General features: G+C 44.0%; 1 protein-coding gene and 1 pseudogene across 5 annotated transcripts in view; both read right to left on the reverse strand.

Moving 5' to 3' along the window:
* Nucleotides 1-7077: 7077 nt before the first annotated feature.
* PLBD1 (phospholipase B domain containing 1) overlaps nt 7078-26158 on the reverse strand; it is a 48820-nt gene continuing 29739 nt past the window's right edge. For all 5 annotated transcript variants that reach the window (XM_045001944.1, XM_045001945.1, XM_045001941.1 and 2 more), the window contains exons 7-11: nt 20871-21071; nt 20616-20756; nt 10362-10547; nt 9172-9278; nt 7078-7327 (exon numbers count right to left, since the gene is read on the reverse strand). In XM_045001944.1, coding sequence (XP_044857879.1) covers nt 7160-7327; nt 9172-9278; nt 10362-10547; nt 20616-20756; nt 20871-21071 — 803 coding nt within the window. In that variant the 3' untranslated portion in view covers nt 7078-7159. The remainder of the gene's footprint in view (nt 7328-9171; nt 9279-10361; nt 10548-20615; nt 20757-20870; nt 21072-26158) is intronic.
* LOC123378068 lies at nt 22410-23942 on the reverse strand (annotated as a pseudogene).

The following is a 26158-nucleotide window of genomic DNA, read 5'->3' on the forward strand; positions in this document are numbered from 1 at the left end:
AAGCGTTGAAACAAACGGTTCCTGCCATATACAAAAGCTAAATAAGGCAGGGAGTGACACCATCTGTTGTTCTTCGCACCACACCCAAGAAGACTCCTGGAAACACCTGAGGAACAAAGACTGGACTGGAGGAAGTGCTGCACCCAAGCTAAAGGGATTTCTAGCCTGTGAATGGAACACCTGGGGATTCCGAGCAGTAAGCAAGTGCAGCTTGCCCCTTAAGAATCTGCAGCCTGCTTGTATCATCTCTTAGGGTGAGAATCTGCTAATTCATATCCAATCTATTTAGTATATTAAGTTTAGTTTGTGTTTTTTGTTTATTTGCTAGTTAATCTGCTTTGATCTGTTTGCTATCATTTATAATCACTTTAACTTTATCTTTTGTGGTTAATAGACTTATTTTTGCTTTATCTAAACCAGTGTGTGGTAATCATAATTCAAGGGCAAAAGGCTGTTGCATATTCCTCTCCACACTGATGGAGGGGGCGCATTTTATGAGCTTACACTGTACAGTTCTCTGTGCAGCACAAGATGGCATAATTTTGGGTTTATATTCCAGAGGGGGTGCATGCTTGAGACTGGTAGTTGCCTTAGCTGTAGCCTTCCTCTGCAGGGGCTGGTCACAGAGCCTGCATGTACTGCACCTGGGTGTGTCCCTACCTGTATGTAGGAGGAGAAGGTATTTGTATTTGTATGTGTGGAGGCTGGTAGGGGCAGTGTGCTGGGAGAGAAGCTGAGCCCTGATTAGGGGGCGGGGCTTCTCTGACTAGGCATCCTATAAAGGTAGCCAGCCAGCCAGTCAGGCAGCAGCACAGGAGCCAGCGAACAGAACTGTAAACAGGGGAGTTTGAGTGGGAGTTTGGGGGAAGAATAAGAGAGGCAGGCAGAGGAAGAGACAGGCTACTGAAGGGAGTGTGCGGTGTTCTAGCAGTGTCTTGGTGCTTGTTGGGGGTTTGTTTTGCTGTGGGTGGTGGTGGTTTGGTTTGGTTTGTGTTTCCCAGATTTACAGGATTTAGGTGGGAAGCCTATGACAGACACAGAGGCAGCAGTTGTAGTGACCCAAGCAGTGGAAGACACAATGAAGATGACAGGATGTGGAAGCTGCGGCATGTACGTGATCCTGGAGGGGGTACCTGATAAAAGTTTCATCTGCATGAAGCGCTGCCTGATAGAGCTGTTGGAAGAAAAGATCTGAGAACTAGAGATGCAGGTGGAAACTCTGGTCGAGTTTAGAAGGGGGTTCGAGCAGATGATGGAGCAAAGACATGAGGAGTCTGAATGGAAAAGCTCCGACTTGCAGATGGAAGCAGGACCAAAGAACTCTCAGGGGAGACTGCTGGGTGAGGAAAGTGGACGGTGGAAGCACGTGACTAAGAGAACCAGGTAGAGGAAAAGATGGGCTAGTGAAGGAGAAATAGAGCTCAGGAACTGGGTTGCAGAGTTGGAAAATGAAGAAGGGAAACAGCAGGTGGTCGCTGAAGGTGAGAGGGCAAGGAAGAAGAGAAGAGCAGCTAGTCCTACAGGAAGAGGGGAAGAGTCAATGGAGATAACACCAAATATGAGCCCCAGGAGGATAGCAAGGGTGAATAGGAATCGAGAGGACTTGCAGCCAGAGGGAACAGGGGAGAGACCGGAGAATCGCACCGTCACCAGGAAAAGGCAGGTCTACGTGATCGGGGACTCCTTACTGAGAAGAATAGACAGGACTGTAACTAGAGCTGATCCGGAGAACAGAAGAGTGTGCTGTCTGCTGGGTGCTAAGATACGGGATGTGGACCTGAGGCTGAAGAGGATCATAATGGGAGCGGGAAAGAATCCACTGATTGTCCTTCATGAGCAAACGAATGATATGGCTAGATTCTCACTGGAACGTACCAAGGGAGACTGTACCAGGCTGGGGAAGACGCTTAAGGAAATCGAGGCTCAGGTGATCTTCAGTGGGATTCTGCCTGTTCCTAGAGAAGGGCAACAAAGGTGTGACAAGATTATGATGATCAACAGATGGCTCAGGCAATGGTGCTATAAGGAGGGCTATGGGATGTATGGCCACTGGGAGGCATTCATGGACAGAGGACTGTTTTCTTGGGATGGACTTCACCTGAGTAGGGAGGGAAATAGACTTCTAGGATGGAGGCTGGCACAACTGATTAAGAGAGCTTTAAACTAGGAATTGCGGGGAGATGGTTGGGAGATGTCCAGGTAATCTCCATGCCAGATTTTAACACTGAGAGGGAAGAAAACAAAGTAAGACAGGATACAGCCATGGGTAGGAGAATGGACATAAAGAGGAAGGACAGTGTAGATACCAGTCTAATAGGTGATACTGATGGTAGAATGTCTGTGCCTAATCGGGTAAAGAATGTGAGCGAAGCCAAACAGCAAGAATTAAGATGTTTGTACACCAATGCAAGGAGCCTAGGTAACAAAATGGAGGAACTAGAGTTACTGGTGCAGGAAGTGAAACTGGATATTATAGGGATAACAGAAACACGGTGGAATAGTAGTCATGACTGGAGTACAAGTATTGAAGGGTATGTGCTGTTTAGGAAAGACTGAAATAAAGGCAACGGTGGTGCAGTAGCATTGTATATCAATGATGAGGTAGACTGTAAAGAAATAAGAAGGGATGGAATGGATAAGACAGAGTCTGGGCAAAAATCACATTGGGGAAGAAAGCTACTAGAGCGTCCCCTGAGATAGTGCTTGGGGTATGCTATAGACCACTGGGATCTGATTTGGATATGGACAGAGACCTTTTTAATGTTTTTAATGAAGTAAATACTAATGGGAATTGTGTGATCATGGGAGACTTTAACTTCCCAGATATAGACTGGAGGACAAGTGCTAGTAATAGTAATAGGGCTTGGATTTTCTTAGATGCGATAGCTGATGGATTCCTTCACCAAGTAGTTGCTGAACCAACAAGAGGGGATGCCATTTTAGATTTGGTTTTGGTGAGTAGTGAGGACCTCATAGAAGAAATGGTTGTAGGGGACAACCTTGGTTCGAGCGATCATGAGTTAATTCAGTTTAAACTAAATGGAAGGATAAACAAAAACAGATCTGTGACTAGAGTTTCAAAAGGCTTAACTTTAAAAAAATTAAGGAAATTAGTTAGGGAAGTGGACTGGAACAAAGAACTTGTGGATCTAAAGGTGGAGGAGGCCTGGAATTACTTCAAGTCAAAGTTGCAGAAACTATCAGAATCCTGCATCCCAAGAAAGGGGAAAAAATTCATAGGCAGGAGTTGTAGACCAAGCTGGATGAGCAAGCATCTCAGAAAAGCAGAAAGCCTACAAGGAGTGGAAGATGGGAGTGATCAGCAAGGAAAGCTACCTTATTGAGGTCAGAACATGTAGGGATAAAGTGAGAAAGGCCAAAAGCCATGTAGAGTTGGACCTTGCAAAGGGAATTAAAACCAATAGTAAAAGGTTCTATAGCCATATAAATAAGAAAATCAAGAAAGAAGTGGGACCACTAAACACGGAGGATGGAGTGGAGGTTAAGGATAATCTAGGCATGGCCCAATTTCTAAACAAATACTTTGCCTCAGTCTTGAATGAGGCTAATGAGGAGTTTAGGGATAATGGTAGGATGACAAATGGAAATGAGGATATGGAGGTAGATATTACCACATCCGAGGTAGAAGCCAAACTCGAACAGCTTAATGGGACTAAAACGGGGGGCCCAGATAATCTTCATCCAAGAATATTAAAGGAACTGTCACATGAAATTGCAAGCCCGTAGCAAGAATTTTTAATTAATCTGTAAACTCAGGGGTTGTACCGTATGAGTGGAGAATTGCTAACAAAGTTCCTATCTTTAAGAAAGGGAAAAAAAGTGATCCGAGTAACTACAGGCCTGTTAGTTTGACATCTGTAGTATGCAAGGTCTTGGAAAATTTTTTTAAAGAGAAAGTAGTTAAGAACATTGAGGTCAATGGTAATTGGGACAAAATACAACATGGTTTTACATAAGGTAGATCGTGCCAAACCAACCTAATCTCCTTCTTTGAGAAGGTAACAGATTTTTTTTAGACAAACGAAATGCAGTGGATCTAATTTACCTCGATTTCAGTAAGGCATTTGATATGCTTCCACATGGGGAATTATTAGCTAAATTGGAAAAGATGGGGATCAATATGAAAATTGAAAGGTGGATAAGGAACTGGTTAAAGGGAAGACTACAACGGGTTGTACTGAAAGCTGAACTGTCAGGCTGGAGGGAGGCTACTAGTGGAGTTCCTCAAGTCTCGGTTTTGGGACCAATCTTATTTAATCTTTTTCTTACTGACCTTGGCACAAAAAGTGGGAATGTGCTAATAAAGTTTGCGGATGACACAAAGCTGGGAGGTATTGCCAATACAGAGAAGGACCGGGATATCATACAGGAAGATTTGGATGACCTTGTAAACTGGAGTAATAGTAAGGGATGAAATTTAATAGTGAAAGGTGCAAGGTCATGCATTTAGGGATTAATAACAAGAATTATTGTTATAAGATGGAGATGCATCAGTTGGAAGTAACAGAGGAGGAGAAGGACCTCGGAATATTGGTTGATCACAGGATGACTATGAGCCACCAATGTGATATGGCCGTGAAAAAAGCTAATGCAGTCTTGGGATGTATCAGGCGAGGTACTTCCAGTAGAGATAAGGAGGTGTTAGTACCGTTATACAAGGCGTTGGTGAGACCTCATCTGGAATACTGTGTGCAGTTCTGGTCTCTCATGTTTAAGAAGGATGAATTCAAACTGGAACAGGTACAGAGAAGGGTTACTAGGATGATCTGAGGAATGGAAAACCTGTCTTATGAAAAGAGGCTCAAAGAGCTTGGCTTGTTTAGCCTAACCAAAAGAGGCTGAGGGGAGATATGATTGCCCTCTATAAATATATCAGAGGAATAAATACCAGGGAGGGAGAGGAATTCTTTAAGCTCAGTACCTATATGGACACAAGAACAAATGGATATAAACTGACCATCAGGAAGTTTAGACTTGAAATTAGACAAAGGTTTCTAACCATCAGAGGAGTGAAGTTCTGGAACAGCAGGGGCAAAAGACACATCTGGCTTCAAGACTAAGCTTGATAAGTTTATGGAGGGGATGGTATAATTTTGGCAATTAATTGGTCTTTGACTATTAGCAGTAAATATGCCCAATGGCTTGTGATGGGATGTTAGATGGGGTGGGATCTGAGTTACTACAGAGAATTCTTTCCTGGGTGTCTGGCTGGTGAGTCTTGCCCACATGCTCAGGGTTTAGCTGATCGCCTATTTGGGGTCGGGAAGGAATTCCTCCAGGGCAGATTGGCAGAGGCCCTGGGGGTTTTTCGCCTTCCTCTGCAGCGTGGGTCATTTGCTGGAAGATTCTCTGCATCTTGAAGTCTTTAAACCATGATTTGAGGACTTCAATGGCTCAGACACAGGTTTGATACAGGAGTGGGTGGGTGAGATTTTGTGGCCAGTGTTGTGCAGGAGGTCAGACTAGATCATCATAATGGTCCCTTCTGACCTTAAAGTCTATGATTCTATGAGTCTATGTATGCTGGTGAAAGTGCAGGCTGGAGAGGGCTTTGCAGCTTGTCACAGCAGTACAGTGTAAAAGAGAGCCCAGGCTGGTGGGTTGGGGGGGCTCAGTGGTACCCCAGTTCCAGGTGGCACCCCAGAAAGAACCTGTCACAGGAGGAATCTCCCCAGCCTGGATCTGACTGGGGTCTCATGGCTTTCTCCATCAGGTACTTCTTTAGCTGAAGTGCTCGTCCCTCTCGGGAGAGGGAAGGAGCAGCAGAGCCTGCACTTGGCAGAGATATGTACCTCCCCAAGGCAGTAAAGATAGTGCTCGTGGTCATTGCTGACTGAGGAGCAAGAACAGGAGACAAGATTCTTAAACCTCAGAAATCTGGGTATAGTCCTTCTCTCGACAGTGGGGAAAACTAATCTACACTAACTATAAAGAGACTACTAAAAACACTGAGAACCATCTACAGTTATATTTACAGATAAGAAAGCTGGTGCTAAGATAGCTTCAGGCACAGAGGATTCCAACTCAGGCCATGAGGCGGTAAGGAGGAATTTGGAGAGGTGGACAGTCCACACTTCCCTTTATACTCTTTGTGCTGAGCCGGAGGATCTTCAGGGAGCAGCTGTGGACCAATGGACACTACTTACAAGGTTTTCTAGTCTCAGGCACATGGATACCCATGTGTGGAATACAAATAGGGACCCGCACTCAAAGAAGAAATAATAGCTACAGCGCTGCTTCTTCACAGATGTTAACGTATCTCACAAAGGAGGATAAGTTCCTATGTCCCATTTTGCAGACTGGACAGAGTCTGTGACTCATACAAGGACACTGAACAATTCAATGGATAAGCGGGTAACAAAATCCATATCTCTGGCTGCCCAGTCACATGCCTGTATGTAGAGGGGAAAATACCTCGCTTTCCACTAAACTATTCCTCTCACCTATTGACTGGTGCCAATTTAGCCACAGAACAGCCTGTTTGAGTCCAAAGGTTTCCACAAAGCGTCCCCTCTGCACATGACTGCCTCTCAGGTTCCAGGGCCGGATTTTTAAAGGCATTTAGACGTCTGGTGGGAAAATTGCACCAGGTGCCTTTCTGTGTCTTTAGGCACAAAAGCTTTAACTTAAACTACTGAAAGAATGCACTGTAGACAGGAAGGTTTTCATCCAGCTCCAAAGCAGCGCTATCAGAGTCTCATTGTGAAGTGGACCTGTTCTGCCTCTATTTTGTAATAATAGTATTTAACTCTTGCATAGACTTTTCACCCATGGCTCTCAGATGTTACTTACAAAGGGAAGGCAAGCATCACCCCAATTTTACAGATGGAGAAACTCAGGCACAGAGAAGTGAAGTGACTTGCCCAAGGAGCCTCCTCATTCGTTGCTGGTTTGTGACAATGTTCTCATTCTTCGACTGCAGTTTGTGAATAACCCATGGTAGTTACTGTGTTCTTATAGGACTGATTAGATGGTGCCTCCCCAAGCCCATTGCCTCACAGAACAAAGCTCTGGAAGCTAGGAAAGCAGAGGGCAGTTAAGGCACAAACACAGGGACTTAAAGAATGTTTTATTTTGTGGGAGAATGGAAGTATTCAGAAAAAGGAAAAATATTTTTTCATAAATCCTGATACCAGTTTCACAGGATTGGCCTCATGGTGACGAAGTCAAAGTTGTAGAATTCTGGCAGACCCTGATGGCTGGTCCCATTGAATTGTTTCCAGCTGAAAACAGGAAGCCCATCCTCTACGGGTGGGCCATTGACAGCACAGGCTGCAAACACCGAAGCCATATGGAAATCTGCCACCTGTGAAGGACAGGGCAGGATTTTATAGCTAGAGGATACATTGTTCTATCACATTTGATGTGTTTAAACACTATGGAGGGGGCGGGGGCATTGCTCAGGTTGGTCCAAGTGGGTATACACAGGAGTAAAGGAAAAAAACTGAGTACAGGAAAACTTATGCTAGTTCAAGTAACATTCCTTCCCCCCCCAACCCCGCCCCCAACAGAAAGGTTTATTAAACCAAGCATTGCCCACACCTTAAGAAACCAAGGACCCAAGGTGACTTACGGCCCCATTGATGTAAAGGCAGCCGATCTGCCCCCTGGGGAATACCCCCAGCGTAAGGGTCTCCCCAGCTGGTGGGGAGGGGACATGGCCAAAACAGTGCTGTGCTCCAGCTGTTCTTGGCTGCTGCAACAGCCCCCTGGGGGATTTGGTGAGAAAATACAGGGAGGTACATGTGGTATAAAGCCACTTAGCCACCCTCCCACTCCCATTTCTGCACCAAGTGTAGCTGCCAGAACAGAGGTCCCTGGGGTCCCTGCTGAGTCCTGCTATCTGACACAAGTCAGGCAAGCCAGGGAAGAGTGGAAATCCTCAGAACTGGATCTGCCAAAGATTTCTGATGCTGCCTGTCCTTGCAGCCTCACACACAATTCTGGAAACTGGCTAGCCATGACAGGGTAAAACGCCTTAGACTTTGCCAGTGTTTTAAGGGTTAGTATTAACTTACCTAGTATTTGTACTAAGAACAAAGCTGCCATAAATTCTGCCTGTAAAAATCATTCTTTTTACTGAATCATGGGTTAAAACTAAAAGCTACCTGACCTTTGCCAACTTCATGCTGAGAATAATTATACAGGTTAAGTTTAGAGCAAAATGACTCACTGAAGAGTAAGGCATTAGCAAACACAGGGGTCACTGGGGAAACATTCCTGCACGGTTCCAGGGAACTGGCCACATGGTTTCCATTAATGAGAGCAGACAGCTGCTTGGCAAATTCCCATTTCCTCTGTGCCACCCTGAAAATAAGATAACTGAGGGATCCAGGGCATTGAGTGACTAGTACACTCCTGAGCCCTACCTACTGCCAGGCTTTACTAGAATTTGGGTATTAACCCTTAGAGCCCTAAGGGTGAGCAGTCTCACCCCAGCATTCTGCACCTGGATACACAGGATAAGTATGTACCCACGTACCTCGGGGTCCTGCATCCTCCCACCCACAAAACATACAGCTCACCTCCCTCTGCCATCTGGTTCCACCCCTCTTGCTCCCTGTGTTTAAGTGAGACTGACCTCATCCCCACTAGCACTGACCCAGGCTCTCCCAGTTAAACTTTGAAGAGAAGGACCAGAATGCAGCTGCAGGGAGTGGAGGCAGTAGGAAGAAGATGGGGCCAACCAAGACTCACGGCAGACAGGAGTCCTATCCTGTCTGGCCCAGGTGCTTCCCCTCCACCCCAGAGCACTCCCTTGTGGCCTCAGGAAACCCTGGCAATTAGCTGCTTTCCAAAGGATTAGCTAATTCCCAGATGGTGTAGAGGATCAGAGATCCTACAGACCACACAACACTGTACAGAGCAATCAGTTAGGCTGGCAGGGCCCTGGCTAAGTAGGCAAATACAGCAGCCAGTCTCCCATAACCCTGCCCTGCAGATGCTTTTCTTTACTCGCTGGTGAGAAGTGTTGCCCAGGAAGTGTTTTATTCCTGACTCTCCCACACTGTCGCAGTTTGGGGGACCGAAGGGGCAGACAGGGAACCTCCTTCTGCAGAGTATGAAGACTTGGTTGGCAGGTCCAGAGCAGGCGCCCTGCTTTCACTCAGACAGTATGTAAGGCAGGCCATGGGCTCTAGGGGTCTTTACCTTTGAGTCATAGCAGCCTGCTGGCACTGGGAGAGAAGGGTTCAGGTCTTCGCGGCAGCAGACAGTGTTGCACGGATTGAGCTTGGCATAGGGCTCCTTCTTGTAGTCTGGGAAATAAATGGGGAAGAGAAAAGAAATCAAGTCAGTCTACTCGCAGGGCCATCCCCAGCAGGGGCTAAGGGCTCCTCCCAGAGAGTCCTGAATGGAACACTCTGCAAGCTGATGCAACACTACCTGGGAAGTTGTAGTGAGAGAAAGCCAACTCGTACAAGAGAATGGGGGAGGAATCAGGAGAGAGAAGGTAGTGAGCAGCTCTGGTCTTAATATTTTAGTCTAGAACAGAAGAAAAAAGTTTACAAAACAAGAAACTAAAAATGAAGATGGCAAGGAGCAAGGACTAGCAATACCCCCTGCAATTGTAGGAGATTGGGGTGTGGGAGAAAACTATGCCCATCTGATTGCTACTCAGTGAGCCAAAGAGAGGCAGTCCCCATGCCCTTTCCCTCAGATCACTGCCAATTCCCCCTGGGGGAAAGTCCTTCCAAACTTCACATGTGGCAAACAATGTTATATGCAAAAGAGAATCAAAATAAAGCAGCTATGGTCATCTGTACCTAGAGGTGGTGTTTATTCAGACCACTTTTTCCCATTAATCCCAGTAAGGCGGATCCTGACAGCATCAAGACAGAGCACTGTGCACTGAAGGACATTCCTTCTGAGAGGGGAAAGTTAAAGGAGTCTTTTAAAAAGATTTTATGCTAAATCCTCTATGTTAGTATTATAGACACATTGCCTAGTACTTAAGGCTTTGCAAGACCCTTTCCTTGCTCCAACTGTGCTCAAGAACAGTTCTCCCCAGAGAGCCCTAGCAAGTCTCCTAATTCTATTGGTGTTTCAGATGTTCTCTGGAACGGTCAGCTAGAATAGACCTCGATGGCATGTGCACTTAGAAATGAAACCCTCCCTTGTTCCTGCACGGGGTTAACAAACAAACAAACAAAAAGATTTTGAAGTCTTATCTCATACCTAGATTGTAAGCGCCTCAGGGCAGGGACTGTCTCTTTGTCCTATGTTTGTACAACACTGAGCACAATGTGGTCCTGAGCCATGACTGGGGCTGCCAGGCAACACCATAATACAAACAATAAATAATAAAAATCAGATCAAAGGAAAACAAATGGGCTTCTTACTGTTATATCTCATTATATACTTCATGGACTCCAAGTCAGTCACTTTCCCCTGGTCCCGTCGGAAGATTTTTGCTCTGGGAGCCAGTTCATAAGAAAAGTCCAGGCCGTATTTCTCAACGTACTTTGCATACCCGCTGAGGTTGTAGATGGTTTCATGGAAAGGGATGTTGTAAGAAGGCCAGTATCCTGCAAGGGAGACAACCCATTCAGTTGTTTAATTATTTAAACAAACTGTGCACTTGTTTAAAAAAATGTTTTAATTGCTGTGTTGCCTTAACAATGCCAGCTAGGGAACAGGAGCTAGATCCAGTCTGACAGCAGCACAACATATCGGTCGCCATTGGGAGCAGGTGAGTTAATTCACAAGTAATTCCACTGGAGAGATGGTGCTAACAGAGTCTCAGGCCTCCACTTCGAAGGCTTATCCCACAAAGCAAGTTTGAGCCAGTTGCAGGCTAGACTTACAGAAGTATCTTGTGGTGCTTCGAGGGGAGGTCTGAGAGGTTCAGGTCTCAATAGTGCCCACAGGCAGAGCTGACCACCTGTGCACCCTCATGATCTGCTGAAACAGAGGCTGCAGCAATAGTGCTCATCCACAGTAACATGTGTCTCCTGCAAGCACATCTTGAAGCCACTGAGCTTCTTTCTTGAAAGAAAAAATTATTCCTAAAATGAAAAGCCCACCAACTTCACACACCAAATATCTGCATCAAAGCGGCATGCTGAAAAGTTGAGAAATGTGACAAAGCACCAAACAAACTCAGAAGCGAGGAAAAAATCATGTGCTAAGGCATGGAACAAACAGGCACCCAAGACACCAGGGATACAATTAAGGCCCTGAAACAAGCAGAAAGAGAGGTCACAGCAAAACAAACCATGAAACCAAAGAGGCCAGCAGCCTTCGACTCAAGTAACCCAAAAAGGAGCCACAGAACTAACTGTTATTATAGACCTGACCGGAAAGCAGATCAACAAAAAAGGATACCCAGAGAAACAGGTGACAGGCTGGTGAGAGCCAGAGAGGAGAAGGCTGGAAGGCTGTGGTAGCTGATGGTGCATATTGACCAATAAGAGAGAGAAAGGGAATCTTGCGCTTGCCACCACCATCGCCTCAGCGAGCCCAAAGCCAAAAGATTCAGAGCCAGGAGAGTTCTGTCCTATTTCACATAAGACAAAGGTCAAGACAATCCTGTCGTGAAAGTACCTTTTAAGAATAGTGTATCCAACTGAAATTACAGGGAGATTATTAAGTACGCAGAATGCAATTGTCTGTAGTACAAATAAGTTAGGATGCTCCTAAGTTTTCAAAACAAATGCCATGGGATCATTCAGGACCATAAATAGACAGGACCTGGCTCTGAAGTGTAATCCTAAAAGAATTAAAATGTGATCCTTTTCTGTCAATTAAAATGCACAATAATGTAGTCTTTTCCCCCATGGGGGAAGGGGGAGGTAATGGGATGGCATATGCTGAAATGTGGCACCTAGAGCTACACAGCAACCTTTATCACCAGCCTAGGGCACTGGTTTGCTACTGACAAAGGGAGATTGCCACCTACTGAGTCATCAACACCCAGGGTTTTGCTTGGAGGTCTCCCACCTAAATACTGACTGATGTAACACCCCTTGTTCTGAGGAGTTGGAGTGGGGGAATCTGATTGGTTGATGCTCAAATAATAAGTTGGGGCTTATCAGGCAACTGTTACAAAAATACAAACCAAGCGTTTAGACATATAAAGTTTTGAACTAGTGGCCAATATGTCAGAGCCATGCACTTCTCTGAGTAGGTGGCTCACAAGTCTTGTGTCTCAATACATATGTGAGACAGAAGTGGGTGTCCTGTATAACTGCACAGCCTGCATTGGTTGACATGACACATAACCTAGTTGAAGGGAACATCCAGTGTCATATGTTTCTCTGCATAGTAAAAGAGATGTCCTCCATAGATTAATGCACTTGAGCCATCCTCCAAAGAAGCAGCTGGCAAGATATGGGCAGGCCAGCTTTCAGGCACGTTCATTTCCAAACAGAAGGGAGTTAATTATTATTTAGCAATAAATTCTACAGTTGTACTACTGTCTCAAAGGAAGGCAAAGAATGCAGATGCCTCGGCATTCCCACCCAGAAAGCACTATATTTAAAAACTACACCAAAGTAACCCATGTTAAGTTCTCCTCAAGTAAGCCTCTCCTTACCGTTCCCTGCTTTTGCAAGGCTGTAAATCCCACCTACACAGTGCAGTGCCCTCATGTACCAACTCCTGGGTGAGTTTCTGCTCCAGATAGAGGACTGCCGTTGCTGCAGGCTAGGCCATGCAGAGCGCACAATGAGCAGTATGTAGAGCTGGGAGTATGGGGGGAGGCTGGCCCATGCGTACAGCAGGGACTCTGTTGGGTCTCTAGGAGGAACTTCCTTTTTTACTCTTCCTGATTGTGAAGCAGCAAGGGATTGTACTGAGTGCTGTGTGGGGAGCCAAGGACTGTCTTGTGGTTAATGCACAAGACTCAAGAGTCCAGAAATCTTGGCTCTATTCCTGGCTTTAATACAGACATGCTTTCTGACTGCAGGCAAACAACCTCTTGGGACTCAGTTTTCCCATCTATAAAATGGGGATAATACTTGCCAACCTCGCACAGGGGCTGGAAGGCTTAATTCATTATTATTTGCAAAGTGCTGTGAGATCTTTGGATGGAAGGGGCTACGTAGATGCAAAGTAAGAGGTGCGTAATCTCGGTGTCTCACCTGACTCATCTTTGCTCCAGAGGCCAAAGACAGCAGCAGTGGCCAGCAAGTCCTTCTGCATTTAAGGCTGGCTAAGAAATTGCATCCTTTTCTTTCAGATATGAACCTCACCTCAACAATTCATGTCTTTGTCACCTTAAGGTCTCCATTACTGCTACCTGCTGTACCTAGGGCTACCCCTGAAGGCCACCTAGAAGCTTAAGCTAGTACAAACACATCTGCCTGACTTTTGAGTAGGACAGGGAGGTTAGAGCATATTGCCCCTTTGCTCTGAGCTCAGCACTGGCTGCCAGTTCACTTGTAACTAAAACTCAAGGTGCTTGTTTAAGAACATAAGAACATAAGAAAGGCCGTACCGGGTCAGACCAAAGGTCCATCTAGCCCAGTATCTGTCCACCGACAGTGGCCAATGCCAGGTGCCCCTGAGGGAGTGAACCTAACAGGCAATGATCAAGTGATCTCTCTCCTGCCATCCATCTCCATCCTCTGACAAACAGAGGCTAGGGACACCATTCTTACCCATCCTGGCTAATAGCCATTTATGGACTTAGCCACCATGAATTTATCCAGTCCCCTTTTAAACATTGTTATAGTCCTAGCCTTCACAACCTCCTCAGGTAAGGAGTTCCACAAGTTGACTGTGCGCTGCGTGAAGAAGAACTTCCTTTTATTTGTTTTAAACCTGCTGCCTATTAATTTCATTTGGTGACCCCTAGTTCTTGTATTATGGGAATAAGTAAATAACTTTTCCTTATCCACTTTCTCAACATCACTCATGATTTTATATACCTCTATCATGTCCCCCCTTAGTCTTCTCTTTTCCAAACTGAAGAGTCCTAGCCTCTTTAATCTTTCCTCGTATGGGACCCTCTCCAAACCCCTAATCATTTTAGTTGCCCTTTTCTGAACCTTTTCTAGTGCTAGAATATCTTTTTTGAGGTGAGGAGACCACATCTGTACACAGTATTCGAGATGTGGGCGTACCATGGATTTATATAAGGGCAATAATATATTCTCAGTCTTATTCTCTATCTCCTTTTTAATGATTCCTAACATCCTGTTTGCTTTTTTGACCGCCTCTGCACACTGCGTGGACATCTTTAGAGAACTATCCACGATAACTCCAAGATCTTTTTCCTGACTCGTTGTAGCTAAATTAGCCCCCATCATGTTGTATGTATAGTTGGGGTTATTTTTTCCAATGTGCATTACTTTACATTTATCCACATTAAATTTCATTTGCCATTTTGTTGCCCAATCACTTAGTTTTGTGAGATCTTTTTGAAGTTCTTCACAATCTGCTTTGGTCTTAACTATCTTGAGTAGTTTAGTATCATCTGCAAACTTTGCCACCTCACTGTTTACCCCTTTCTCCAGATCATTTATGAATAAATTGAATAGGATTGGTCCTAGGACTGACCCTTGGGGAACACCACTAGTTACCCCTCTCCATTCTGAGAATTTACCATTAATTCCTACCCTTTGTTCCCTGTCCTTTAACCAGTTCTCAATCCATGAAAGGACCTTTCCTTTTATCCCATGACAGCTTAATTTACGTAAGAGCCTTTGGTGAGGGACCTTGTCAAAGGCTTTCTGGAAATCTAAGTACACTATGTCCACCGGATCCCCCTTGTCCACATGTTTGTTGACCCCTCAAAGAACTCTAATAGATTAGTAAGACACGATTTCCCTTTACAGAAACCATGTTGACTATTGCTCAAGAGTTTATGTTTTTCTATGTGTCTGACAATTTTATTCTTTACTATTGTTTCAACTAATTTGCCCGGTACCGACGTTAGACTTACCGGTCTGTAATTGCCGGGATCACCCCTAGAGCCCTTTTTAAATATTGGCGTTACATTAGCTAACTTCCAGTCATTGGGTACCGAAGCCGATTTAAAGGACAGGTTACAAACCTTAGTTAATAGTTCCGCAACTTCACATTTGAGTTCTTTCAGAACTCTTGGGTGAATGCCATCTGGTCCCGGTGACTTGTTAATGTTGAGTTTATCAATTAATTCCAAAACCTCCTCTAGTGACACTTCAATCTGTGACAGTTCCTCAGATTTGTCACCTACAAAAGCCAGCTCAGGTTTGGGAATCTCCCTAACATCCTCAGCCGTGAAGACTGAAGCAAAGAATCCATTTAGTTTCTCCGCAATGACTTTATCATCTTTAAGCGCTCCTTTTGTATTTTGATCATCAAGGGGCCCCACTGGTTGTTTAGCAGGCTTCCTGCTTCTGATGTACTTAAAAAACATTTTGTTATTACCTTTGGAGTTTTTGGCTAGCCGTTCTTCAAACTCCTCTTTGGCTTTTCTTATTACACTCTTGCACTTAAGTTGGCAGTGTTTGTGCTCCTTTCTATTTGCCTCACTAGGATTTGACTTCCACTTTTTAAAGGAAGTCTTTTTATCTCTCACTGCTTCTTTTACATGGTTGTTAAGCCACGGTGGCTCTTTTTTAGTTCTTTTACTGTTTTTCTTAATTTGGGGTATACATTGAAGTTGGGCCTCTATTATGGTGTCTTTAAAAAGGGCCCACGCAACTTGCAGGGATTTCACTTTAGTCACTGTACCTTTTAACTTCTGTCTAACTAACCCCCTCATTTTTGTATAGTTCCCCCTTTTGAAATTAAAGGCCACAGTGTTGGGCAGTTGAGATGTTCTTCCCACCACAGGGATGTTGAATGCTATTGTATTATGGTCACTATTTCCAAGCAGTCCTGCTATAGTTACCTCTTGGACCAGCTCCTGCGCTCCACTCAGGATTAAATCTAGAGTCGCCTCTCCCCTTGTGGGTTCCCGTACCAGCTGCTCCATGAAGCAGTCATTTAAAGTATTGAGAAATTTTATCTCTGCATTTCGTCCTGAAGTGAAATGTTCCCAGTCAATATGGGGATAATTGAAATCCCCCACTATTATTGGGTTCTTAATTTTGATAGCCTCTCTAATTTCCCTTAGCATTTCATCATCACTATTACTGTCCTGGTCAGGTGGTCGATAATAGATCCCTACTGTTATATTTTTACTAGAGCATGAAATTTCTATCCATAGAGACTCTATGGAACCTGTGGATTCGCTTAAGATTTTTACTTCATTTGAATCTACACTTTCTTTAACATATAGTGCCACTCCTCCCCCTGCACGGCCTGTTCTGACCTTCCGATATATTTTGTACCCCGGAATGATTGTGTCCCATTGATTGCTCTCAGTCCACCAGGTTTCTGTGATGCCTATTATATCTATATCCTCCTTTATCACAAGGCACTCTAGTTCACCCATCTTATTATTTAGACTTCTGGCATTTGTGTACAAGCACTTTAAAAACTTGTCCCTGTTTATTAGCCTGCCTTTTTCTGATGTGCCAGATTCTTTTTTATGTGACTGTTTATCATCTGATCCGGCCCTTACATTATACTTCTCATTCCTCTGCTCCTGACTATAACCTGGAGATTCTCTATCATCAGACTCTCCCCTAAGAGAAGTCTGTGTCCGATCCACACGCTCCTCTGCAGCAGTCGGCTTTCCCCCATCTCCTAGTTTAAAAACTGCTCTACAACCTTTTTAATGTTTAGCGCCAGCAGTCTGGTTCCACTTTGGTTTAGGTGGAGCCCATCTCTCCTGTATAGGCTCCTCCCATCCCAGAAGTTTCCCCAGTTCCTAATGAACGTGAACCCCTCCTCTCTACACCATCGTCTCATCCACGCGTTGAGACTCTGAAGCTCTGCCTGCCTACCTGGCCCTGCGCGTGGAACTGGGAGCATTTCTGAAAATGCCACCATAGAGGTCCTGGATTTCAGTCTCTTCCCTAGCAGCCTAAATTTGGCTTCCAGGACATCTCTCCTACCCTTCCCTATGTCATTGGTACCTACATGTACCACGACCACCGGCTCCTCCCCAGCACTACACATAAGTCTATCTAGATGCCTCGAGAGATCCGCAACCTTCGCACCAGGCAGGCAAGTCACCGTACGGTTCTCCCGGTCATCACAGACCCAGCTATCTACATTTCTAATAATCGAATCTCCCATTACTAACACCTGCCTTTTCCTAGAAACTGGAGTTCCCTCCCTTTCTATCTGGATCCTGGCTTTCAGAGACTGCCTCTCCACTTTTACTCTGCAGTATCACCTGTGTTTGGCGAGAGCACATCGGCTGCCTGTCCCATAGGTGATGCTCAGAGGAGACAAGTGTTGGTTGCAGTGGAGAAATACACTCAGAAATGTGTCTAAGCCCAAGTCTGGACAAGTTTAATGAACACTGCAAAATTCTCCTCTTTGCTCCAGCTTTCCCTTAAAGTAAGTCTTGAGTCCCTTGTCATTCAGCTCAATCGCGCTGCAGAATGCTTTGAGGGCTACTATTTTGATGCTGCAGTGTATATATTGTTCTCTTGACACCACCTTTAGTTGTTGAGTCTCTTCTTTCCAGAACTTTTGCTTGTCCAATCTTTGTGATTTCTTCACCGCTTTGGGCAACTGCAACACTTACTTCTTCCACTTTCCCAGCAGTCTTGGCTTGTTTCCACTTTTCCTGTAATGTTCTTGTTTCATTACATGAAACATTTTCATTTCATGTTCTTGTTTGTTTATGTCTTCCAATAACTTCCTACACTGTATTTTGTATCACTTCCTTGAATATTTCCCATTCAGTCTGTAGTGAGATTTCTTCATCAAACACAAATTAACGAAACACCTCGCAAGCATCAACTTATACACCTCCCTCACATAGCTAGCTTTATCAAGATCAAGTGTGGCTCCAGTTACACCCCTCTGTTTATTGGACTTTAACTTAATATTAATTTTTCCCCTTAGTCATTCATGATCACTGCCACATCCTGCACCTCTATAGACTAACATCCAAAGGTGCCCTTTTATGTATTTTACTGATAATAATGTGGTCAATCTGGTTTTTAGTTTGACCATCTGCTGAATTGCATATAATCTTGTGCATATCTTCATGAAGAAACCAAGTACCACCAATAATCAGATAGTGTATCTCACAGAAAATTCGTTTGCCATCCTGATACCATGTGGTCCCAACTTTACTCATTTGCTTACCATGACCGCTACCAACCTTTGCATTCATATTTCCCATTATAAAAATCACGTGATGATCAGGAATCTCATCTACAATGCTATCCACCTGTTACAATCCATCCTTCTCTTCCACTTCTGCTGCTTCTGGTGGTGCATAACAGGTCACAGTTATACATAGTTTATTGTAGGCAGTAGTAAACCTTGCTAAGACAATCTGCTCAGACACTGGTTTCCAGCTCTTATTTGAAGTAACTATTCTCTTGTCCACTGCTATTGCAACCCCATCCCTATGCTTCGCTTGTCCACCTGAGTGTCCTGAATAAAGGAAAGTATAATGTCCAATTGTGAACTCTCCTGTACCCGGCCAACATGTCTCCTGTTCGGCAGCAAAGGTAATGTATAACTTCCTTAACTCCTCCACTACTAGCTCAGTCTGGCCTGAAGCAAACAGTTCTAACATTCCAGATTGCACTATGTGTAATATATTTAGCTGTTAACCAAAATCCATGACGATTTCCATTTGTTAGGCCATATAAATCAGCCTGGCTTGTAGTATTGTTTCTATAACAAATCAATTTCAGATGTAATGGCTTGTTAGCACATTCTACCCTATGCAGCTCGTGGAAGCATGATGCGATAGCCTGCTGGCCAGCTAGGAACAGGCACCATCAGCAGTTCCACCTTACTTGCCCTTCAAGGCTAACAAGCTTGGACCGCTTGGATTTGAAATCAGTTTTCCTTCTCCGAGACAGACTTGCCTAAAGAGGTGAAATGAGCCCCATTCGCCCTGGTCTGAAATCAGAGTTCCCATCTATATACAAAAAGATTAAATTGTACAGAAACACAATCAAGTCAATGATTCAAGTAGTAAGAAATGCTACCAGTGAACCAACAACAAATATCAGAGTTCCTGGAAGTATCGAAGGAACATTTTGACAAAGTGCTAAACAGTGCCAAGTACAAGACCAAAATGCAACTGCACAACAGCAGTTCCAGCTCAGTCTAAGAAAGGCTTGCACCAATCATGCAGGGCAGATGGTCTGATCCCAGTCAGTGATGCATCCTCTGCCACCACCAGCTGGCACTGCACTCAGGTATCTGTCACAATCCCAGATCAAGGGGAAGGAGGAACCACCTCTCTAAAGACCTCTCTCCTGCTACCCGACTTGAGATCAGCTATTAGGCTCCTTCATTTCTAGCCCCTCGGAAGAGCCACTGGAGTAGCGATGCTAAGCCCACCCACTCAGCAGCAGGAACAACCAGATGCCATGTAAGTAGCCATGTTTCAGATCCTCAGTGAGGATCTGGGAGAAGCATGTGTCCATAATTGCCAACTAATGAATCTGATGTTGGCCAACTTCACTAACTGCAATGAGCTCCCCCAGTCAGAGGGGACTAATGAGGCCTCAATTTGTTAGTCTGTTCCCAGTTAAGCCATTTTGACAAGTGAGAAACATAAGAAGAAAAACCACTTATTTCTGCATCTTCAGCAGATTAGAGGTACACAAAACATAAAATGGATGATTAAATTTTATAGATTATTCATGATAAGCATCCCCACCCTAAAAGCATTATTTATATTGTGATAGCACCAAAAATCTTCTAGACACTTCCATTGAATTAGAGGAGAGGGCAGGAATCCAAAACAAAACCACCACAGTTATGATTGATACATCTTCATGAATGTTAGTGTATGTGGGTCAATTCTGGAACTCATCACATCTTTAGCTGTGCAACTGCACAACAGAACAATGGAAACAAAACAGTGAAGTCGGTGGACAGAGCTCAGACTTCCATGTAAAGACACAAGTGCCTGGAAAATGCTTGTGAATGTACCCGGACCGCTGATACTGGCTGCTAGCATGATTTCTTATGATGCCTTTGGGTTATATTTTCAGTTTACTAGCTTTGCTGTGGGCTTAAGGCATTTTCTGGAGAGCAAATATTTGCTAGATGACACAGCCCTATGAATGCTCAGCTCAGAGACTGAGTCTGGCTATCGGAGTCATTTTTTTTCTTTTAAACCCATTTCCCTCTGGGGTGACAATAAAAAAAAGGTTCAAGTGACTCTCAATGTCACAATAATTCAGCATTAATTAAAAATGCTCCCTCCCTCCTCTGAGAAAAAATAAAGGCGCTCCAGTATAGAGGGAAATCATGCAGGAGAAAGCCAAGTCAGGGAAAGAAGAACAAGTCACCACAAGTTACCTTCAGCACATTCTAAAAAGATGCTCATGGCAGCCATTTGCATTCAGGTGCAGCAGGTGGGAGCCAGTTTCATATGGAACAGCAAGGTGCACACAAGAAATTACTGCCCGTGGGATCTAGGTGACAGTCACACAAAAGGCTTCCCAACTTGGAGTCCCAGTGCAAATACCCAATGTAAACCGTTCCCAGATGTAAAATAACACTCCTGTCAGCTTGCACAAATGGTTGAATTTTCCTAACCCTAAAGCTATCAAAGCAGTGATTACCTTTACGGAGAACACTTGTCTGATCAGAATACTCCACAAGTGTTGGGATCTGCTCAATGATATAGAGTGCTCCGTCATCCAGGCTCCCTTGCAGCTTAACCTTCTTCATATCCAGGACCATGTACTGATTGTTATAGGTCCCTAGGGGGCAATTAGGAAGAGGTTAGATCTTTCACCACTGCCTGGAGAAGCTGGGTGGGGAAAAAATAGTAGGGAGTGCTTTCTTTATTCAGAAGTTCATATAAACTTACTTACCCGAGTTGCATCTTAAGAAAGTTTGTGCCCAGGTTTTGCCATTGTCTGCCATCATGTTGGCAATACGGACTCTCTGCCAAGCAAAGAGAGATTTGGGCACCACTTGTTTAAGAAGAGTTTGGTTAAACACACTGTTTGTGGTCTGCAACATTACCAAGCCACTGCCAAGTAAGTAAAAGTCATCCAGAGACATCAAAAAACCTTAAACAAAACAGAAGACTTCCTGTTATCTTTATGGACTTTTAACATGGACCCCAGCTCTGCCTCACAGTCCTATGCTTTAACCAAAAGATGGTCCTTTCTCAAACAAAAAAGGCATATAACATGCATCAGGCATACGCGCTCCAACAGAGCCAGACCGACTTTGAAGGCTCAAGCCATTATCCTCTCTCATAAAACAGGATTCCATGGCTTTTCTCAGATTAGAGTACACCTAGAAGAGAATTACTCTACAAATAATTGTTCTCTGAACATACAGCGGTAACAGGTTTTTGCAAGCACAAAACAGCAGGGAACACTCTTAGCTTGAAGTTCTGAGTAGTTAGTTCCAAAAAACAAAATGCAACACCAAATAAAACCTACCTCAAGCATAGCTTTCTATCATCAGATATAGCAGAAGAGCTAGAGATGCCAAAAAAGGTCAGAAGAGACATCTTTCTTGCTAGTCTATTTTACACCGAAGAGACTTGGAAACTCCAGTGATGAGCGGCAGTACAAAATGCTTAGGACTTGTCTGTAGTTGTAATTAACACCTTGATTTATTTGGGAGCAAGGCTGTGTGTGGACGCTTATTTGGAATAAAAGTAGATTTTACCAATTTAAATTATATCGGAATAGGACATTCTTACTCTAAAATAAGTGTCCACACATGGGCTTGCACCAAAATAACTCAAGCTGTTAATTACAAACCAGCTTAGTTATGTTGGTTTCAATTTTTATGTAGACAAGCCTTAGATATCCATATATAGGCCCTGTAATGTAGTAATAGCCTGTACCACTGGACTGCAAAAGCCAGTTCCTGTTCCTCCTTGAAGACATAGTGGTCTGATGGACCTGACTCAAACAAGCCATCTTTTAGGATGTCATGTCTTTCAAGGATCTTAAGAGTAGGCATTTCCAGGAGACTGTGTGTGGCTGTTTGTTGTGTGTGGTCTGGCTGGCTGGGTCCCCTCTCTCAGGCAGGTCACATCTTCTGTTATTTTTTATTTTATTCTTAATTTATACAATAAATTGTTATTTAAAAGTGGAATTTTTAATTACAAAAATGTCAAAATCCAAGCAAGCCAGAAAGGATTATTTCTTCCTGGGTTTTCATATTCACTGATTTTTATCCTCCAATTCTTTTTCAATAAACTATCACCTGTCATCCTTTCCCAGTCTAATTACACAGGTGCATATATGCCAGTGTGGCCTGGGATATATCCATATCCTGAGAAAGGAAAAAGTTAAATGCATGCTACAAGTTCAACCAGGGGAAAAATCCCTCAGAAATAAGCACAAGTGAAAACTAGAGATATCAGCAGATGGCTGGTGTTCCATTCATTCATCCTTGTCTTTTGCTCTGTGTTTAAGGATGCATGAGAGCTTGATGTAACTGAAATTGCCTTTTTTTGGTCAATTGTTGCCTCTCTGTACAATTCATCTACTTTATCTGTAAACCAGTCTTCCATCGTTATCAGCATCTCTCAAACAAACTTCTCAAATGAACCCTGTCACTCCTGTATCAAAGCCAACACAAGCAATCCGATTACATCTTCTGGATCAGAGCCATTTAGCTTGTCTCCAAACAATGTAGGAAACTGAAGTTTTCAGGACCTGGGGTCTCATTCATCATGGCACTATTTCTGCTGAGCAAAGTGAGGTCCTACACTTAACTTGATGGCATTTCTCGGTTTGTCTGCATGTAATGCAATAACTTTTGACCACTGCATCCCATAAATTCCAAAATTACAGGAATGTTCTAGACATCATTTAGAATACAAAGGTGAGGCAGCGACCTTAAAAAGGCCTGTAATAGGGAAGCAGAGTCACTCTGGATACAGGGGTGAGGAAGAGATCTCAAGGTTAGGGAAAGGGTATGAATTGGGTATCAGTTAGTGGCCCCCTCACTCTATTCCAGTCAGACTCTTCACCCCAACTCCAGCCTGCCCCCCCAACCGGGACGCTTGTTCCCACTTCAGCCAGAATCCCCTGCCCCCTGCAGGGCCACTCACATCCCTGCTCCTGCCAGGTCCTCACCCCTCACGTTCTAGGCAGAACCTATTGGTTTTGGTGATGTGACTAATGCTTCTCTGCTCCATGTCCTGGCAGAAGCCTGACCAGGAAGGGTCCAGGATTATTGTCAGTAGATAGTATCAGAGGGATAGCCGTGTTAGTCTGGATCTGTAAAAGCAGCAAAGAATCCTGTGGCACCTTATAGACTAACAGACGTTTTGCAGCATGAGCTTTCGTGGGTGAATACCCACTTCTTCAGATGCAAGTGGTGGAAATTTCCAGGGGCAGGTTTATATATGCAAGCAAGAAGCAAGCTAGAGATAACGAGGTTAGTTCAATCAGGGAGGATGAGGCCCTGTTCTAGCAGTTGAGTGAAAACCAAGAGAGGAGAAACTGGTTCTGTAGTTGGCAAGCCATTCACAGTCTTTGTCAGTAGATAGGTATAGTTAGAGGTGACTCTCAATTAGTTTGCTTACATGGAAGGTTAGATATCAATAAGTAACTGGCTCAATTCACAGGGTCCAGAGATGGCTACTCGACAGCTGGCTAATGTAAGGTGTGCTTTAGTTTGGAGGGTACATTTTCTTCTTCAAAGATGCCTATAATTATCTCTTTCAGAAGGGGGGCCCAAGTGATTCTGAGTGGGGATCCCATTAGTGGGAGTCTTTCCAAAGGAAGCTGGTATATTATGCAAGTCTTCTTCACCAAGAAAGCAGTCTCTGTTTTGATCCTTCACACTGAAGGCCTTCTCTGAATTCTTGAACAGAGCTGCACACAGCAAACACATTGGAGAGTCCATGCTGAAGCCACTTCTTGCCTGGCTGTCTTTGTTCTTTTGCTAGACATTCTGGGTGTCACATCCAATGGAACAACATAGCGCTAGGGCCAAGGAGCTCCAAGCTCTGGTTCCTGCCTGAGGCTTGGCTCCATGGTCCATGCCGCATGGCTTCCCACAGCAGCTGCAGAAATCAGGTCCTGGCCTGTGGACTTTTAAATTTTATCTGCTGTATTTACATTCAAGTGGTATTCTCCATAGGGGTAACCCAGTGGCTAAAGCATCATTTATTTAGAACATAAGAATGGTCATACTGGGTCAGACCAAAGGTCCATCCAGCCCAGTATCCTGTCTACTGACAGTGGCCAATGCCAGGTGCCCCAGAGGGAGTGAACCTAACAGGTAATAATCAAGTGATCTCTCTCCTGCCATCCATCTCCATCCTCTGACAAACAGAGGCTAGGGACACCATTCCTTACCCATCCTGGCTAATAGCCATTAATGGACTTAACCTCCATGAATTTATCTAGGTCTCTTTTAAACCCTGTTACAGTCCTAGCCTTCACAACCTCCGCAGGTGTGTGAAGAAGAACTTCCTTTTATTTGTTTTAAAACTGCTGCCCATTAATTTTATTTGGTGGCCTCTAGTTCTTATATTATGGGAAAAAGTAAATAACTTTTCCTTATTCACTTTCTCCACACCACTCATGATTTATATACCTCTAGCATATCCCCCCTTAGCCTCCTCTTTTCCAAGCTGAAAAGTCCTAGCCTCTTTAATCTCTCCGCATATGGGACCTGTTCCAAACTCCTAATCATTTTAGTTGCCCTTCTCTGGACCTTTTCTAATGCCAGTATATCTTTTTTGAGATGAGGAGACCACATCTGTATGCAGTATTCAAGATGTGAGCGTACCATGGATTTATATAAGGGCAATAAGATTTTCTCCATCTTTTTCTCTATTCCTTTTTTAATGATTCCTAACATTCTGTTTGCTTTTTTGACAGCCTCTGCATACTGTGTGGATGTCTTCAGAGAACTATCCACAGTGACTCCAAAAATCTCTTTCCTGATTTGGTGTAGCTAAATTAGCCCCCATCATATTGTATGTATAGTTTGGGTTATTTTTTTCCAATGTGCATTACTGTAAATTTATTCACATTAAATTTCATTTGCCATTTTGTTGCCCAATCACTTAGTTTTGTGAGATCTTTTTAAATTCTTCACAGAACTTATTTTATTTCAGCCTGGCTTTGAAATCTTAATTGGCCGAGCAAAGCCAGGCCTTACACTCAACTCAATGGCATTGCTCTGTGTGTCTGTTGTCACAATGCTCCTCTGTGTGCAGCATCACACGGGCAGTGTCCAGGGGAGAGAGAACCAATATGGGCAGCATGGTTAGAGTTAAGGTCACTGAAGGGAGTGAGTGATAACTGGCTAAGTTACCACTGATGTCACAATGCTACTGCTCAGGCTCCTCTGCCTGCAGCACCAAATGGGCACCATCAAGGAGAAATTGTTGTTGATATGAAACTGATAAATCAACAAAGAGACGAAGAGGAGCGGCTGAGACAAACTGACAATAAAATGTAGGTTTTGTGGCAGTATCCTGTAAAACTGCTACAGTTTCAGAGATGAAAAGTGCATTGCTACCTCCCCCCATCTCTATTTGTCAGCTCGGCCTATATAAACAATAAAGTGTAAGATCCTCTAGTTGTATCTCTTGCTAACTACATAATAAAGGATGCTTAATCAAAAACATAATATGTGCTGTGACCCAGTGTTAACTAACTAACAACCTATTTACCAGACTGCAAAAGACAGGACGCTATAATCAAAAAAGGGTATTTATTGCAACTCACTGTGGAGGATCTGCTATCTTGGGCAACTTGACTCGTGTTGGGGTCAAACAATACACTAACTGGGGAGGAGGTATATTTTTTTTCTGGGAGGGCACGTCACTTCTTACAAAGGGTGTGAAGCAGCTTTGGAATGTAGAAGAACCAAGACTTTTTTGTCATGAGGTAGGCCAGATATAATCTAGAATTACTTTGTAAACTAATTATCAGGGCTGGCTTGGAGGGATGTCTGTCTCTGTTTTATGCCTTTAATGCCTTCTCTTTCTGTGAAATGTCAATTAATACTTATATTTAAGCTGATTTGGGTTTCCAATTACAGTAGATTCTGCTTATTGCTATTATCCAGCAGTTGCTAATAAACGGAAGGCAGGATTGTGAAGAAAGAGCCAGAGAAGGAAGCGCTGAGATTTGCCTTCCATGGCTGCAGCCCTGCAAACCTG

The sequence above is a fragment of the Mauremys mutica genome, chromosome 1 (assembly GCF_020497125.1).
Source record: "Mauremys mutica isolate MM-2020 ecotype Southern chromosome 1, ASM2049712v1, whole genome shotgun sequence".
In the NCBI taxonomy this organism is placed as follows: Eukaryota; Metazoa; Chordata; order Testudines; family Geoemydidae; genus Mauremys; species Mauremys mutica.